Source organism: Bubalus kerabau, chromosome 1, assembly GCF_029407905.1.
Source record: "Bubalus kerabau isolate K-KA32 ecotype Philippines breed swamp buffalo chromosome 1, PCC_UOA_SB_1v2, whole genome shotgun sequence".
In the NCBI taxonomy this organism is placed as follows: Eukaryota; Metazoa; Chordata; class Mammalia; order Artiodactyla; family Bovidae; genus Bubalus; species Bubalus kerabau.
In genome coordinates, this window is record NC_073624.1 from 62,273,262 (window position 1) to 62,289,769 (window position 16,508).

General features: G+C 39.1%; 1 protein-coding gene across 1 annotated transcript; it reads left to right on the forward strand.

Moving 5' to 3' along the window:
- The first annotated feature begins 2,065 nt into the window (after positions 1-2,065).
- NEUROD4 (neuronal differentiation 4) lies at positions 2,066-12,572 on the forward strand. The gene is made up of 2 exons (XM_055566206.1): positions 2,066-2,382; positions 9,276-12,572. The coding sequence occupies exon 2, from the start codon at positions 9,285-9,287 to the stop codon at positions 10,275-10,277; it is 993 nt and encodes a 330-aa protein (XP_055422181.1). The 5' UTR covers positions 2,066-2,382; positions 9,276-9,284; the 3' UTR covers positions 10,278-12,572.
- Positions 12,573-16,508: the final 3,936 nt, after the last annotated feature.

A 16,508-nucleotide genomic window follows, 5' to 3' on the forward strand; every position in this document is an offset into this window, starting at 1 on the left:
AGGGGGACCCTGGTGAAACAGATTCCACCCTTCCCTCTAAAAAGGCAGCTCTTAAAGAAAACTCAGTACCCTCTTCGACTCCCTACGAAGGATGCATGCGCAGACACACACACGAACACACAATTAAACGTGTTCTGAGCGCTAATCCTATTGTGTCCAGTTCCTCACATCTGTCAGCTAAAGCAAGGAGCCCCACAGAATGTTCTGTCCCCACCCTCATCTTTGTCTCAATATGTTCACCTTTCTGCTAACCTCCTCCCTGCCCTCTGAACATTTCAGGGGCAGGATTCGAACACCACTGGTGCCATCAGCTCTCAAACATTCAAGTAGGTGGCTCGGAAGACACAAACGAGATCAATCCGTCCTATACGTGCTCATTGCAGCTGTACTCTTAAACACAAATCCCTCCATGGATAAATTTCCTCTGGCTGAGGAGTAGATTTTGATTCGGTTTTTAGAAGTTCACCATTCCTAGCATGTGTTATTTAATGACTCTGAAAATGAAGTTTATTTTACTGAGCAGATATTTCCTGGATTGGGATGTGAAAAAGATCAGTAAGAGCGTTGAAATTTTCCTATGAACAACTTTGTATGAAACAAAGTATTAATTTCTATTTTCTAGCTTTTGGGGAAGGACAAGAGTCATGTGACACCTATATTAGAATTAGAAAAAATTTAACAATTTCAAACCTACGGTATTTCTTTCAACTTTATTGGCAGTAAAACTTATGTTTTCTTTTAAACTTTTGCACTTTTCCTTACAACAAGGCATAACTCTTCATCTCTGTCACAAACATGTGCTTGTTACATTGGTAAAGTAAGTGATTTCCAAAAAGCCTGGAGAATTGCCTTCAAGTCAATTTCAAAAAGAGGTTGAGAATCCTATCTTGCTACTGCTAGAAAACACTTAAGTGATTCGATCATTTTACAGATGTGAAAATTGATGCCAGAAATGAAGTCAAACTATTAAAGTTCATGCAACCGTTTCCTCCTCAGAATGACTAGAAGATTGTAAAATTGTTTATACCTTAAAAGGAACTCACAATTATTTATTTGATCTTGGTAAATTTTTTACACCAGATAGTATTCCAAATTTGACAATCTCTACAATGAAGTTTCCACACTTTGACTTGATAGTCTGGTCCACAGATAGTTCTCTGTCATAAAGCATATACATGTATTTTCTTTAAATCTTTACAGATGTAGTTTTCTTTTTTCTCTTCTAGTGATTTAATCTAACTTCAAAATGCCACAGGAATTTTAGGAATTACTTGACCCTTCTTTCCTTCCAAATTCATTACCCCTCAGGTGAACTTTTTCTACCTGAATGCGTAATGATATATTTTGTGAAAAACAATACAGGATCCTCCTTTGTAATTTGAGGAGTTAAGTGTCCTCAGAATGAAATATTTAATTCATTTACTTTTTGTTTTTAAAATTTCAAACAAATAGAAAAGTTGAAAGAACAGAATAGTAAATATAGATATAGCTTTGTCTATATTCACTAAATAAAATGAAAGGGTTTTAAATGGGAATAAGTTTGACAAGTTTGAAAAAAGGGAGAGGAAGATAATTCTTCTACTTTTAGAGTTTGGAAGTTTTAAAGCCAAGACACCAATCCACATGTGTAAGATAACAGTCATTGATGCTGTGCCCTGGGCATGCATCTTTCTCAGGTTTTTTTTTTTTTTTTGACTTTTCAGACATGGGCGAATATATTTTATTTGCCTTTATCCAAGTTTACCACCAATTCTCTTTCCCTGTATTGCCCTTTGGTCAAGTCCCATTTCTTATCTTTTTAACTACAAAAATTTCCAGGCCTCTTTTTCTTTACCTCTCAACTTCAGCAGCTCTTCTCTCATATTCCCCTCCTACTAACCTCTATCCCCATTTAAACAAACAAACGCATGGCTCAGCTGGACCTGACCAGAGGAGCCCTTTGAAGTGGGCGTGCCTTTCATCTGGGGAAGGGGAGGAGTTAGATTGCCGGCAGCATCACCCCTCCCTGGACAGCTGGGAAAGCAATCAAAACTGCTGCAACTCTGAGGCTCCAGCCAGAGCACAGGAGCTGCCCAGAGGCTGTGGTCCTGAAAGCTCCACTCCAGGGAACTGGCCAGGGAGAGGAGGTACTGAAGACCGACTAAACCAGCTGCATCAGCCTAAAGGAGTCCTGAAGGCGCATATAGAACTCCAAGGAAGGAGTAGAATAGCAGTCAGGGAAACCAGACCCGGGGCAATTCTAAGAGGCAGTGGCCGGGTTTAACATGGATCGCTAAAAGCACCTCCTCCTATGCTCTGGATGGTCAGGGAGACTTGGCTTCTCTAAGTCTCCTCCGGGACACAGATTCACAGAGTTCACTCCAGGGATTGCTACTGACAGAGGTGAGCCAGCGATGGGGTGGTACGGGGATTACTGAAGTTTCTGTGGGTAGTTTCTGTGGACCTAGAGGAGCAATTGGGGTGAGGTAAGTCTCTTCTGGGCTAAGTAAGAAGGGAGTAGGATTTAGGAAACTTGAATGGAGAAGCAGAGAAAGAACGCTTATGGACAGATATTAAAATTGTAATAATTTCACTAATTCCCAAGCATCTGTCACTCAAAGTGAAATTCAAATATGCCAATCACTTTTATAAAATAGGGATTATAAATTATCCACCATTCCTATCAAACCTATTTTTCCATTTTATTGATGCAGAAGAAAAGGGCCAAAGAAGAGGTGGGTCACCAAATATGTTGAAAGAATTGACCCAATCCACCATTCAGTTCACAGCATTTTTGACTATGCAAGGAATGAAGGGAATGGGGCAGGAGTGATGAAAATAGAAAAGGGAAGGAGAGAAAGGCATATGTTTTCACCATTGACCCCCTTTGCTTGGCTAAAAGTCCTTAGACTGTTAGCATCAGGGGGGAAACATTTCCTCTTCCTCAGCTCTTTCAGATGGGCAATCAGAAAAGAAGGATTGTCCATGTATAGTTTTGCCTCCTCAGTCTTTTATCATTCACCTACCCCTAGAAATATATTCAGAAAAATAATAATATATGTAAAATGCCTCCCTCATTTTGACAGAGGGACCAGAGATGAAATGCTGAAGAACAAGGAGGGAAAACTGAAGGACTGAGTAATTTCTGTTGGCAAAGTTCCCCATCAGGATCTGAGACTATGAAAACTAAAGTATGATGTAACTATGCTGGATAAGGGGTGTGTGTGTGTGTGTGTGTACAAGTATTAATCAAGAAGGAAAGTGGGAGTGTGTAAAGGTTGAATAGTATTAGTCGCTCAGTTGTGTCTGACTTTTTGCAACCCTATGGACTGTAGGCCGCCAGGATCCTCTGTCCATGGAATTCTCCAGGCAAGAAGACTGGCATGGGTAGCCATTCCCTTCTCCAGAGAATCTTCCTGACCCAGGGATTGAACCCAGGTCTCCTGCATTGCAGGCAGATTCTTTACCATCTGAGCCACCAGGGAAACCCAAAAGGTTGAATAGGAAGAGTGCAAAACAGCCTGCTGGCTGTTTCCAGGCAGCATGACTTATGAGTACCCTGGTTTGCATTCTGTTGTCAGTGCAAAGACTGTAAATCCAAGAAACACAGTCTCTCTGATCCTTACATTTGCAAGAAACTGGACTGAATAGTCCCTGTCCTTTTTGTATTTAGGATTTAGTTGTAAGATCAGGAGATGAAGTTAGTACAATCAGCTTTTAAGAGGAAAGATACCACCTAATCACCACAAACACACATGCAAGCGCTCCTTGCTCACTTATTCATCAACTGAAACTTCTTTACAACTCAAAAATAGTAAATGTGTAGGATGAATTCCAGGACAGTCCCACATGACAGTAATGCCCAAAGACCTCAGCCCCAGTGATGAAAGTATTGTGTGTTCTTAGTTGCTCAGTCGTGTCCAACTCTTGCGACCCCATAGACTGTGGCCTGCCAGGCTCCTCTGTCCGTGGGATTCTCCAGGCAAGAATACTGGAATGGGTTGCCATTTCCTCCTATAGTCCAACTCTTTAGGATACCATAGACTGTAGCCCTTCAGGCTGCTCTGTCCATGGAATTTTCTAGGCAAGAATACTAGAGTGGGTTGCCATTTCCTTCACCAAGGATGAAAGTATTAGGTCATCATAATCATTGCCTAAGCAAAACTTTTTGTTTTACAGAACAGATTTTTTTTAAATGAAAAAAAAATGGGAAAAAATTGAATTTGAGAGAATTTTCCAAACTTGAAATTTCACAGAAGAATCCTAAAGAAAGGGAAAAATTCTGTATAAAGTGTAGATTCATAAGGAAATCCAAATTCTAAGATTAAAAGATAAAATGAGCTTTAAAAGATCAGAATGTATTTGGGGATACAGGGGAGCCTGTATTGTGCCTCCAGAGCCAGTATTCATTGATTTTTGTCTTATTCGAATCTGCTTCATGTAAATTTTGAATGCTAATTTCTTTTCTAGGAATTGGGAAAACCTGAAAATGGTGTATCACAGAACTTTGTGGAATAGTGGTATAGATTTTTCCATACAGCTTTTATCCTTACATTTGCATAATAACTTTACAAAGTACTTGCTTTTATAAAAGCTTCTAAATGAGATATGAAAGACAAAAATATTATGTCCATTTTGCCCCAAGGGTAAAAGAATTATAATACTTTTTGTGCTCATATAATAAGTGAGTGATGGAACACAGTTTCGATTTCATGCTTTTTTCAGTACACCTTGGAGCTGGTTCATTAACAGGCTGAGAACCATGGTAGAATTACTTACCTGTTCTGAACACAGCTTGGTTTCCTTGATTGAAACTCAGAAGCACATCACACACATTTTCAACTCTCAAATAAAAAACTGGATGTTTATCTTTTTTCCCCTGCTGACCTTTTGATGAATTGAAGATATTTAGGTGGAAAAAGTCAAAGGAAAGGTTTTCTTCTGTATCTTTGGGGAATCCTGGCTTTTATTTCTATTTAAGAGACTCTTGATTTTTCTCCTCAGTGATCTGGCCCTTGATTCTGGTAGGAAAGTCTTATCCCAAATATTGTCTAAACAGAGACAAAGGAAAAATGTCCAAGTGCCAAGGGTGGTCTCTATTCTACCAGAAACTTTATGACCCTGAAAATTCATGTGACTGAGGAGGAGTCCAGTCAACTGCTGTCTTGGAATTATAAAACAGGATAAAAGAGGTTAACTTCCTTCTGGAACATGGTAGCAGAGTTTTAGTCAACACAGCAAAGGCAGAGGATAGAGTTCTGTTTCCTCATCGTTTGTAACAGAATAGGAGCTTTGAAATTTCATTTCATTAGGAGGTTAGGGGAGAGGGTTTATCAGGGCAGTATTTGAAATTGGTGTTGAGATGGAGCCATTGGCTTTTGCTGGCATAAAATCAACATTAAGCGTAGACTGTAATTACACCTATTTTGTCCATGTGGCCAGAAAAACTCATGGTGAACTTTAGGAACAAAATACCTCACAACTACATGGCATTTGGGAGAAGGCAATGGCACCCCACTCCAGTACTCTTGCCTGGAAAATCCCATGGACGGAGGAGCCTGGTGGGCTGCAGTCCATGGGGTCGCTGAGAGCTGGAGACGACTCAGTGACTTCACTTTCACTTTTCACTTTAATGAATTGGAGAAGGAAATGGCAACCCACTCCAATGTTCTTGCCTGGAGAATCCCAGGGACGGTGGATCCTAGTGGGCTGCTGTCTATGGGGTCACACAGAGTCGGACACGACTGAAGCGACTTAGCAGCAGCAGCGGGCAGCACATAGCATTTACAATATCTGGCACTATTCAAAGTCTTTAAATGTATTTATGCTCATAATAAATTAGTGAGGTATTCCTATGATTATTCCTATTTTAAAGAGAAGACTGGACAGAAAGATTATGAAACGTGCTTAAGACCACATATTTGGTAAGTAATTGAGCTGAAATCTGAACACAGGTAGTGGCTCAATGGTAAAGCTTCTGCCTGCCAATGCAGGAGATGCAGGAGATACTATAGTCCATGGGGATGCAAAGAGTCAAAGGGGACTGAGTGAATGAGCACGCATGCACAATCTGACTCCAGGGTTTGTGCTGTCTAGCCATATTGGGTAAAAGGGAAGGTTATTAGGCAATTGTCAGATGATCTGAGCCAATCAGAGGAGGTTCCATCCAGATAATAAGGGTCACAGTAATTAATACAGTTTCCTTTTACTATTCACCCATGAGGAATAATTTGTATTTCTGAATAAGCAGATGTGTGAATGAATTTGATAAGAAAACCCCAGAATAAACAGAAAACAAATAAATATATGGACAATGTTTTATATCATTAAAAGTTTACAAAATCCTTTCTCATATTTTTGTCTTGCAAAACCACATAGAATATATCTTATCCTCACTTTATCAAAGAGGAAGTGAAAGATCAGAGAGCTTATGTACTGTGTTTGGGAACGATTACCAGGAATTAAAAGAGTTGGGACTAGAATGTGTGTTATTCCAGCTTCCATGTTTTGAAACCACACTATATATTCATGGGATTCTCTAAGAGCTTATGGACCAGAATTTATGGGAATAGAGAAAGTTAAACTGGAGCTATCTATGTCCTTTCTATGGTCAGTAAGAGAACAAAGATGAAAACTTGTTGCCCTTTTAATTGTTTTAGTCAAAGTCTTTTGGCTCTTTTCCTTTATACCTGCTGTAAATCTGATTTGAAAACAGCTCTTACAGAAACCATCCAATTATGTTAAAGGCAAAATATAGTCTGTTCTGATCTAATCCCATGTTGTGATGGGTGTGAGGGTAGACAGCACTTGGCTAGTGTCCAGAGGTGGGGATGATAAAAAAACTCAAATGCAGAGGCTAGGATAGTATTTGGTTTTAGGACAATTGAGGAAACTCTCCTGCATCTTCCTTCTATCCTCTTTGTGCATGTGTGTACCACCCAATGCTAATGATGACAATGAAAAGGAGAAGAGAGAAAGAGAAGAAAGTGGTAAAGGAGAAGGAAACAGTTTTTTAAAAAAGGAGGGGAGAATAAATGAAAAACAACAAGAATCTAGCTTGAAGAGGAAGGAATCCTGGAATATAAAAGTTTAGAAAGCAGAGAACTCTTAAATGAGCCTCCCTTTGGATGAGGATCATTTCCTATTGACTTAGCTCTACTGACCCACATCTCCTGAAGTCAAAGTCTCTTTGTTTCTTCTGGTAGCTGTGATGAAAATAAAAAGGAAAAAAAGCATAAAACCTAGTATTTGGAATCAGAAGAACTGGTGCTATGTCTTACTCTACCTGCTGTATGTCTTCATATTCCCATTACTTAATCTACCTGACCTGCAGTGACCTCAACTATAAAATGAGCATCAGAGTCTCCCAAAAGGAGAGACTCCTCAACATTTTGCTCTAAGACTACACAAACGGTATTACAGCTATGTGTGGAACATTAGGTTTCCCAAGCCCACTCCGTCCTCTCTGGCCTCAGAGTGCACCTGCCTCTGGAAGGTCTGTGTTACTTTAACAGAAAGTTAATTAGGTCTTTCACCCTCCCTCTGGATATTTGCCTGCGTTAGAAGTGCAGCTCAGCACACAAGCTCCATCATCCATATTAAAAGTGGGATTTTCTGATTTGGCCTGGGCAGCCAGTTGACCAATAGGTTTGAACGTGTGTTTTCAATAAAGCTGCTTACCCAGGAAGCCTTATTAAGTGAGTAAGTCAAGCTGACATGATTTCCGTGCTGATTAACATGAAACCTAGGCTGTTTTTGCCATGCAGTCGCATTAATTATTTATAGGAGGTAAATGAGGTTACAAGGAAAACAAGCTCAGATTACCAGAAACCATCAAACCATATATTTATACTTTTAAAAGCTACATACTAATTCCTGCATTCATTGATTTGAGGCTCAAGCCTCAAGCATCAAAAAACACTTATCATGTTCTCCCCTTTCTAATATACAAAGGTGATGGAGGGTTTAACATCTCAAAAACTAGCTGGTGAACTGGGATGGCCCAATGGAGTTTATCAGATACTTTTATTTGGTAAATTATATACCTACAAATCTCTCAACAAATTTCAAAACAATTCAGGCTCTTCCAGAATTGAATGCTAAATGTTGACTAAACAACTAGTCTCTTTTGGTTTTCAAATAAGTTTTACTATTTTTTCATAGAAAATTCTGACTAAACAGTGTCTGTTAGGCAGGTGAGTTAAAATAGTTAGACTATTTGCATGTTTGCCTTAAATAGTCTTTTGCTATGTTTGCAGTCACTGTTTGGTGAAGTGTAAAATCTGTTCCAGATTTTTCATTTTTAATGAAATCTTATTATAATAGTTGCATGAAGATAATCTTAAATAGGTTTGGTAGAACTCTGGCTTGTAATTCTAGCTGCTGCCATTTTCTTGTCTGGTGGTGTGAGATACATGTTCAATGAAGAGTTCTCACTTTTAACATATGGGTGGATTTGAAAGATAATCAATGGTAACCTCCTCTGTTTTTCTGATTCTTTCTAGACACCATGTGACTAACACCTCTAACACCACTAACATTAGGCAGACCACAAGGTGCTTACCAAAAAAACTAAGTGCTCTTTTGGCCATGGTGAGAGAAATATTTCATGATCATATGGTGTACCAGCAGAGACAGTGGGAAACAAGGGATGTTGGGGTTAGATGTAAGAGATATGTCTCTAAATAGAGATTGAGTAGTCCTTTGTAGAACATAAACTCTGAATGATCTCACTACAGTTTCTCGTTTATTTTGTGATGTAAATATACAACAATTTATTAATATTATCTCTTGATATGCTTTAAAATTGTGCAACAACTACAATTATTGTTTACATATTATCTAATTATAACTACTTCAGCATCTTCTTTCCTTTCAGAAGTTTCTGTATTTGGACAATAATTTATATGCCCACCTTAGCTATTTTCTTTTGTGATCTGATTCTGCAAAGAAAGAAAAACATGTTTTGAGTGGTATATCAGCTATTTTGGAATAAAATATCCATGAGATGAAGAACTGGAGAATAAAAAGAGTTAGATATTGACTCTGCAATGAATAATCAAGTCAATTTCCTTTTTCTATAGTTGACTTTCTTAAAAATACTACATTCCAATGAGTGTGCTGGGCATTTACTTGAGTTTAGATTTGTTATTTAGAGTGGAGGGTTTGGGATAGATAATCATAAGTTGAATTCCAACACAAATTCTGTGCTTTACATCTAAGATGTAAAAAGAAAGTTTAACTTTAAACCAAGTCAAATGTACACAGGCACTAACCATTGCTGTTTTTCTTCCCAGAGTCTGGAGATGGCAAAAGCTTATGTGAAACCCAAGGAGATGACAGAGTTGGTCAACACACCATCTTGGATGGACAAAGGTCTGGCCTCTCAGAATGAGGTAAAGGAGGAGGAGAGAAGACTGGGTGCTTATGGAATGCTTGGCAGCTTAGCTGAAGATCATGACAGTATTGAGGAGGAAGAAGAAGAGGAAGAAGATGGGGAGAAGCCTAAAAGAAGAGGTCCCAAGAAAAAGAAGATGACAAAAGCTCGCCTTGAGAGATTCAGGGCTCGAAGAGTCAAGGCTAATGCTAGGGAACGGACCCGGATGCATGGCCTGAATGATGCCCTGGACAATCTGAGGAGGGTCATGCCGTGCTACTCTAAGACCCAAAAGCTCTCCAAGATAGAGACTCTTAGACTGGCCAGGAACTATATTTGGGCTTTGTCTGAGGTCCTAGAAACTGGACAGACACCTGAAGGGAAGGGCTTTGTGGAGATGCTCTGTAAAGGGCTCTCTCAGCCTACAAGCAACCTGGTGGCTGGGTGCCTCCAGTTGGGCTCTCAGTCCGTCCTCCTGGAAAAGCGTGAGGAGAAATCGATCTGTGACTCTGCCATCTCTGTCCACAACTTCAACTATCAATCTCCTGGGCTCCCCAGCCCTCCTTATGGCCATATGGAAACACATCTTATTAATCTCAAACCCCCAGTATTCAAGAGTTTGGGAGAGTCATCTTTTGGGAGCCACCCACCTGACTGCAGTACACCACCTTATGAGGGCCCACTTACTCCACCCCTGAGCATCAGTGGGAACTTCTCCTTGAAGCAAGATGGCTCCCCTGACCTGGATAAATCCTACAGTTTCATGCCACATTACCCTGCTGCAAGTCTAAGCTCAGGGCATGTGCATTCAACTCCTTTTCAGGCTGGCACCCCCCGCTATGATGTTCCCATAGATATGTCCTATGATTCTTACCCCCACCACAGCATTGGGGCCCAACTCAATACAATCTTCACTGACTAGGGCAGTCAGACCAGCATTTCAGAGAAAGATGCCTGGAGACATTTTCCATAGCTCAAGTCACTGAGCTGAGGATTCGGTGACCTTAATGGGACCCTATAGATATATATCAAACACAATAGTCCTAGGCTCTTTGGGTCTCCCTAACTTGTCACCCTCCTTTCTCATCAATTTCTCATATTGTATTGATTCCTTTATTTTGGGTCCTCACAAGAAATTATTTGATTGTTTACAATCATGTGAAAATAGATCAGAAGCCCTGGGTCTTATCCTGGTGGTGCCAAAACTCACTGGATGGTCTATGCCAATTCGTTTTTCATTTCTGGCCTCTGTTTACTTACTGGTAAATCAGGAAATTGTTCTAAGTTTAGATAATTTCTAAAGTTCTTCACAGTTATGGAATTCTATGACTTTGGGGATCATTCCTACAAACTTCTTAACGGTGGAAGGACTGAGGAGTAATAGGAAATGGACACTATGTATGGGATGATCGGATGGAATCGCCAAAGGAGCACCAGGTGCATGTCTTTCAGACTTGATGAAAGGACTTCTTTGCATCCATCTAAAAATAGCTTCCAGAGGCTGACATTCTACCTTGATTGTCACTGTGAATAATGTTCTTTAAGAGATTAGCTCTATTTCTTACTGGGCTGAAAGCTGAACATATCTTCCTTAGTAATTTGAGAACCATAATAGAGATCTCATACCAACTTGATTCTTGATAACATTTCAAAAGCACTTTTCTCAGTACTCGAAGTGGGGCAAGCAAGACACTGAAACCTTAGACTCTTCCAAGCCAACAGGACTTGGAGAATCATTTCATGACCTTCATAACCAGAGAGGCATGGAAATTCTGATGAAACTCAGGTTCTGCTATTGGAATCAGCAAACAACCCAGGTCACATTCAAGAGCAATAAAATGGCCATTGGATACTAACTAACCATCATTTTGGGACTCTTAACCTGTCCATAGGAAAACCACTAGGTTTTCTTTGGCAAGATGAATTTCATTTGGTTAAAGAAAGCATGGCTAAAAACCACTAACATCTGCCCACACATATATTCTCAAAGCACAAGCACCAGTCAATTTATTGACCAAACTTGAATTTTTCCAACATATATAATTCCTTATCTCCTTTCCCACTAATAGTTACCTCTTCTTCACTTTTAAAATATGTTATTACATATTGTAAATAACATTTCAAGTGACCAAACTTAGGGATGTAGAAATCAAATCCAAGGTCAGCAAATGCTTTTACTAATCTATGTCTTCATCACAGATTTATCCTGATTTGCAGGATGTTTATTTTCTTCATGTAACTCTTCTTTCCTTTATATTAGCAGTCATTTTGTTAAGTTTATTTTTTCCCAGAGAAATGTGATCTGAGAAGTTTCACTGTCCTGTTCAATCTGCCAGAACAATTATTTAAAACAAACCAAAAGCCTACATGGTTTACATGATAGTGGATCATATCCTGCTCCTGCCAGAGAGGATAAGTTTAGGAAGCAGGCAGGGTACACAAATAGGGCCAATGAATAAAATTGATAAGGCAGATTAGTATGTGATTTTCTACAGCTCAGCTAACTCCTAAAACCTGCCAAACTATTTGTGTATCGACTTTTTTTTACCCTTACTTATTATCTCCTTATAGCCAAAGTCATTTTCTTTTCATTTTGCTTGCAACACGAACCTTACTTTTTTTTTGCACCCTTAATTTGTAAATCTACTTGAAAGTACCCTTGAAGAGAGATCCTAAACCCCATCAGCCACCAAAGTGGCTCCCCTCACCGTGATTTGCCCTAGAGGGAATAGACAAGTAAAATGATTGATGAAGCCATCCTCGGTGCTTTCTGAGTCTATACTGGTTCTTACCTTCCTGAAAAGTTATGGGGGTGGGGGAAGCTATCCTTGAAGTTAGCATTTTGTGGCATTTAAGTTTGTAGATAATGAATGTTGTCTGAGTTATTTATTAGATATTTATTTAATTTATTTCTCATTTTCATGCAAATTCCTTAGGTTGTATACATGTGCTTGCAAACCCTCCCCAAGACTTCATTCGGAAAGTAGCTCATAATTTTGCTAGGAATTCCTGAGTTTTGGGATGAGGGCAAAGGAGGAAGTTAGTGCAAAGTTACCTATACGAATTTTATAAAAAGCAGCAATAATTTGAATGGCTATGCAAGTTAATATTTCTTAGTTTTTTTTCTTCACTCTAAGATGAGCCAATCATTTTGGCTCATTGTTTATGCTTTTAGGGACTATGGTATCTGTGAACCAGAGCGGGATTGTTCAGAGATTTCATAATTGAATAAAATTTGTAAATGCCGTGTAATTGGAAAGAACCTACTCTCCAACCCTGGATGGTCTTTTTGTTCTGGGGACTTTACCCAATAATGCAAAACAATTGTTTAAACATTTTGTAAAAAAAAAAAAAAAATGTTTTTCCTCTTTTTCTAGCAGAAATAAAGCTGTGAGTCTTAATAGACATTGTGTTGTGTTTGCATTGTCAGTCTTCAAAGATTTTCTTTATTTTCACCTATTAATTTTCTTGGGCTCTAAATCCTACGAGCAACAGGAGGATTGCTGGCCCGTCCGGAGGATTTATACATCCCATATTTCAACTGATCTTTCCAGAAGATTTGAAAGGTCTAAACCAAGTAGTTAGAAGCCTAGATGCACTCTGCCACTCACATAATCAACCATCTGCAATTGAGAAAAAAAAAAACAACTCCCCATTTACAGAACTCTATGGCTTTGAGTGTTTTAAGCCATCAAAGAGATGACTTAGATGATGTACAGAGAGGTGGACCACAGGAAGATAAATTATTATCCAAAATTTAGCTGGGCCTACCAACTCTTCAAAAAATTATGAGGCATGTTTTTTGGCAACTGCCTGTTAACAGCTCCTTCTCAAGATTTTTTTCTTTCAGATTTCTCCAGTTAAAATTTTTCAGGGTCCCTTCTTACATGCATAACTGCTGATGACAAAGAAATAATAATGATGATGATGATAAAAATAAACTTTAATAAAATATTATTGATTAATCGAGGGAGAGAAATGGTTTAAAATATTTAAGAAATAAAAAAGAATGAAAGTCATCCTCCCACCCCCAATCTCCATCTGTCCAGTACTCACTCTCCAACTAGAAATCAATTTTTAATTTTTAGTTTACTAGTTACCAGAGATATTTTATGAATATGTAAGCAGATATTAGGTACATTAGGTACAAATATTAAGTTTGTTTATCCTCTTCTTTTTTTTCTATTATTGGTAGCATATCATGTTTCTTTCATATGTCATAAAAATCTCAATTTCTTGTTATAGCTGGTTAACATTTCATGGCAAAAACCATAATATGTGATTAAATTAAGTTACAAAATTTGGACTTTTCTAATCTTTTGCAATATTAAGTGAATAATAATGTACATATCATTTGATGGGCTTCCCAAGTTGTGTAGTGGTAAAGGATCCAACTGCCAATATGCAAGAGACATGGGTTCATTCCCTTGGTTGGGAAGATCCCCTGGAGTAGGGAGTGGCAATCCACTCCAGTGATCTTGACTGGAAAATTCCATGGACAGAGGAGCCTGGCAGTCGGGGTTGCAAAGACTTGGTCGCGACTGAGCACCCACACACTAGTGCAAGATAGTCTTATAAAATGGTCTGTCATTTGCTGCTTGTTAAGAGAATATTTAGCAAAGAATATTCTAGAGGAATACAAATAAATTGACAGATATCAATGATAATCACATCTAGCTGTTAGGAATGCTTAATATGTACTGTCATTTTTCTAGGTGATTTGTATAATATTCATTTAATCTAAAATGATTCCTATAACAGAGACATTATTATCACCATCATTTTACAAATTGTAAACAAACACATAGAGTAACCTGTTCAAGCTCACACTGCTAGTGAATGGTAGAGCCAGGATTTGAGCTAGAGGATTTATCCAAAAGGTTTGGTTGTTTGGCTGGTTGGCTGGTAGGTACATAAAGATGTCATATCTGCAGAAGTTTAGAGCTGGTGGAAGAGGAGGGATTTTTTTGATACTTCTCAAATTGTCCATATGACATATGGCACCCTGTTATATCTATGACCCAGGCTGGCCCATACCCAAGCTCTGAAACAGAACCTGAGAAAAGACTCTCTTTCCACCAACAAATGCTCAACTTTCAATTGTATGCTGCCTATGTAGACTATGTAGATATAGGCTAGCTCACAGATTAATGGTTTGTTTATTGAAACTCTTCATCTTTCTAACAGCTGAAATCCATTTTATGGCTGGTCAGCTTACATACCTTTAAAATTTTAGAAAAAAGTTTTAGCAAGAAATTACAGGTATTAAAATAATGAAATTGTTTGCAACATAGGAGCAGACTATCTTCAAGATTATTTTTTTCTGTCTATTAATGCACAAAGCTATCTTCAGTGTACAGCTTCATGCATTAATTGCAAGCATTGGCATCAAGATCTAACAGGTACTATTTTAGCTATTAACTTTCTAGTTGAATGCAGTGTGTTAGTTGTTCAGTCGTGTCCAACTCTTTGCGACCCCATAGACTGTAGCCCGCCAGGCTTCTCTGCCCATGGGATTCCCCAGGCAAGAATGCTGGAGTGGGTTGCCATTTCCTTCTCATTAAATAACCTTTATTAATTGATTAACCCTGCAAAGCCTTAGTTCCTTCAAATTTAATGGCAATAATAGCAATGACTTTCTCACAGGGTCATTCTGAGGAATTAATTGAGGTAATATGTCCACAGTACATAGTATTTAAGAAGTGGCATTTATTACCATCCATGTTACTATTCATCATTTTATGATTAACCATACATTGACTTTTCTCTTTGTCTCTAATATATTACTGGGGAGTGCTGATGGCGATTACAGCAGGCTTACTTAGGGTATACATAGAGTTTAGGTTAAGAGAGTTGAATCAGACTTTGGTTTGAAGCTAACTGGCTGAATTCAAAGCTAATGAAGCAATTTATTTACCATCTGTATGTCTCAGTTTCCTTCTTGACATAAAGGGCGCAAAAATTCCACCAAATCCATAGAGTTGATATGAAGTGAATTAGAAGTGATGATAATGCCAATGAAGTGATTATCTCAGGTTCTGGCACAAGGGAAGTAATCTACTATTTTTATTGTTTTTTTAAGTCTTTATTGAATTTGTTACAGTGTTGCTTCTGTTTCATGTTTTGGTTTTCTGGCCAAGAGGTATGTAGGATCTTAGTTCCCTGACCAGGGATCAAACCCTCACCCCCTGCATTGGAAGGTGAAATCTTAACCACTGGACCACCAGGGAAGTCCCTATTATTGTTAGTTTTATTATTAGGAGTGGATGGGAAGAGATAAGGAAACAGAATGAGAGAGCAGAGAAGATCCTTTGAATTTATACAGTTAATCATTTACTGCTGCTTCTGCTAAGTCGCTTCAGTCGTGTCCGACTCTGTGCGACCCCATAGACGGCAGCCCACCAGGCTCCCCCATCCCTGGGATTCTCCAGGCAAGAACACTGGAGTGGGTTGCCATTTCCTTCTCCAATGCATGAAAGTGAAAAGTGAAAGTGAAGTCGCTCAGTCGTGTCCGACTCTTCGCGACGCCATGGACTGCAGCCCACCAGGCTCCTCTGTCCATGGGATTTTTCAGGCAAGAGTACTGGAGTGGGGTACCATTAAGATCCTTTGAATTTATACAGTTAATCATTTACTAGGGCTGATATAAAAATCCAAGCCTTTTGACTAGTACTCTGTATGTTGGAATATGCTATTTTCTTATTCTACATAGTGAAGTGAAGTCGCTCAGTCATGTCTGACTCTTTGCGACCCCATGGACTGTAGCCTACCAGGCTTCTCAGTCCATGGGATTTTCCAGGCAAGAGTACTTGAGTGGGTTGCCATTTCCTTCTCCAGTGGATCTTCCCAACCCAGGGATCGAACCCGCGTCTCCCACGTTGTAGGCAGATGCTTTACCCTCTGAGCCACCAGAGAAGCCAACCGTAAACAAAATCCTCAATGGCAAATTTCCAGAATTTGGGAAATAGGAAGCGCTGTGTTTTTTTTTTTTTTTCCTGGAAACTGGCACGGGGCTCAAATAAGCCTGGTGGTAGCTTTTGCTGTCATCTGACCTAAGACTATGTAGGAAAGAACTCCTGCTGCTGCTGCTGCTGCTAAGTCGCTTCAGTCGTGTCCGACTCTGTGCGACCCCATAGACAGCAGCCCACCAGGC

What these genes read in the sequence shown, in the direction of transcription:
- NEUROD4 (XM_055566206.1), top strand. Translation starts at nt 9,285, where the DNA reads ATGGCAAAAGCTTATGTGAAACCCAAGGAGATGACAGAGTTGGTCAAC.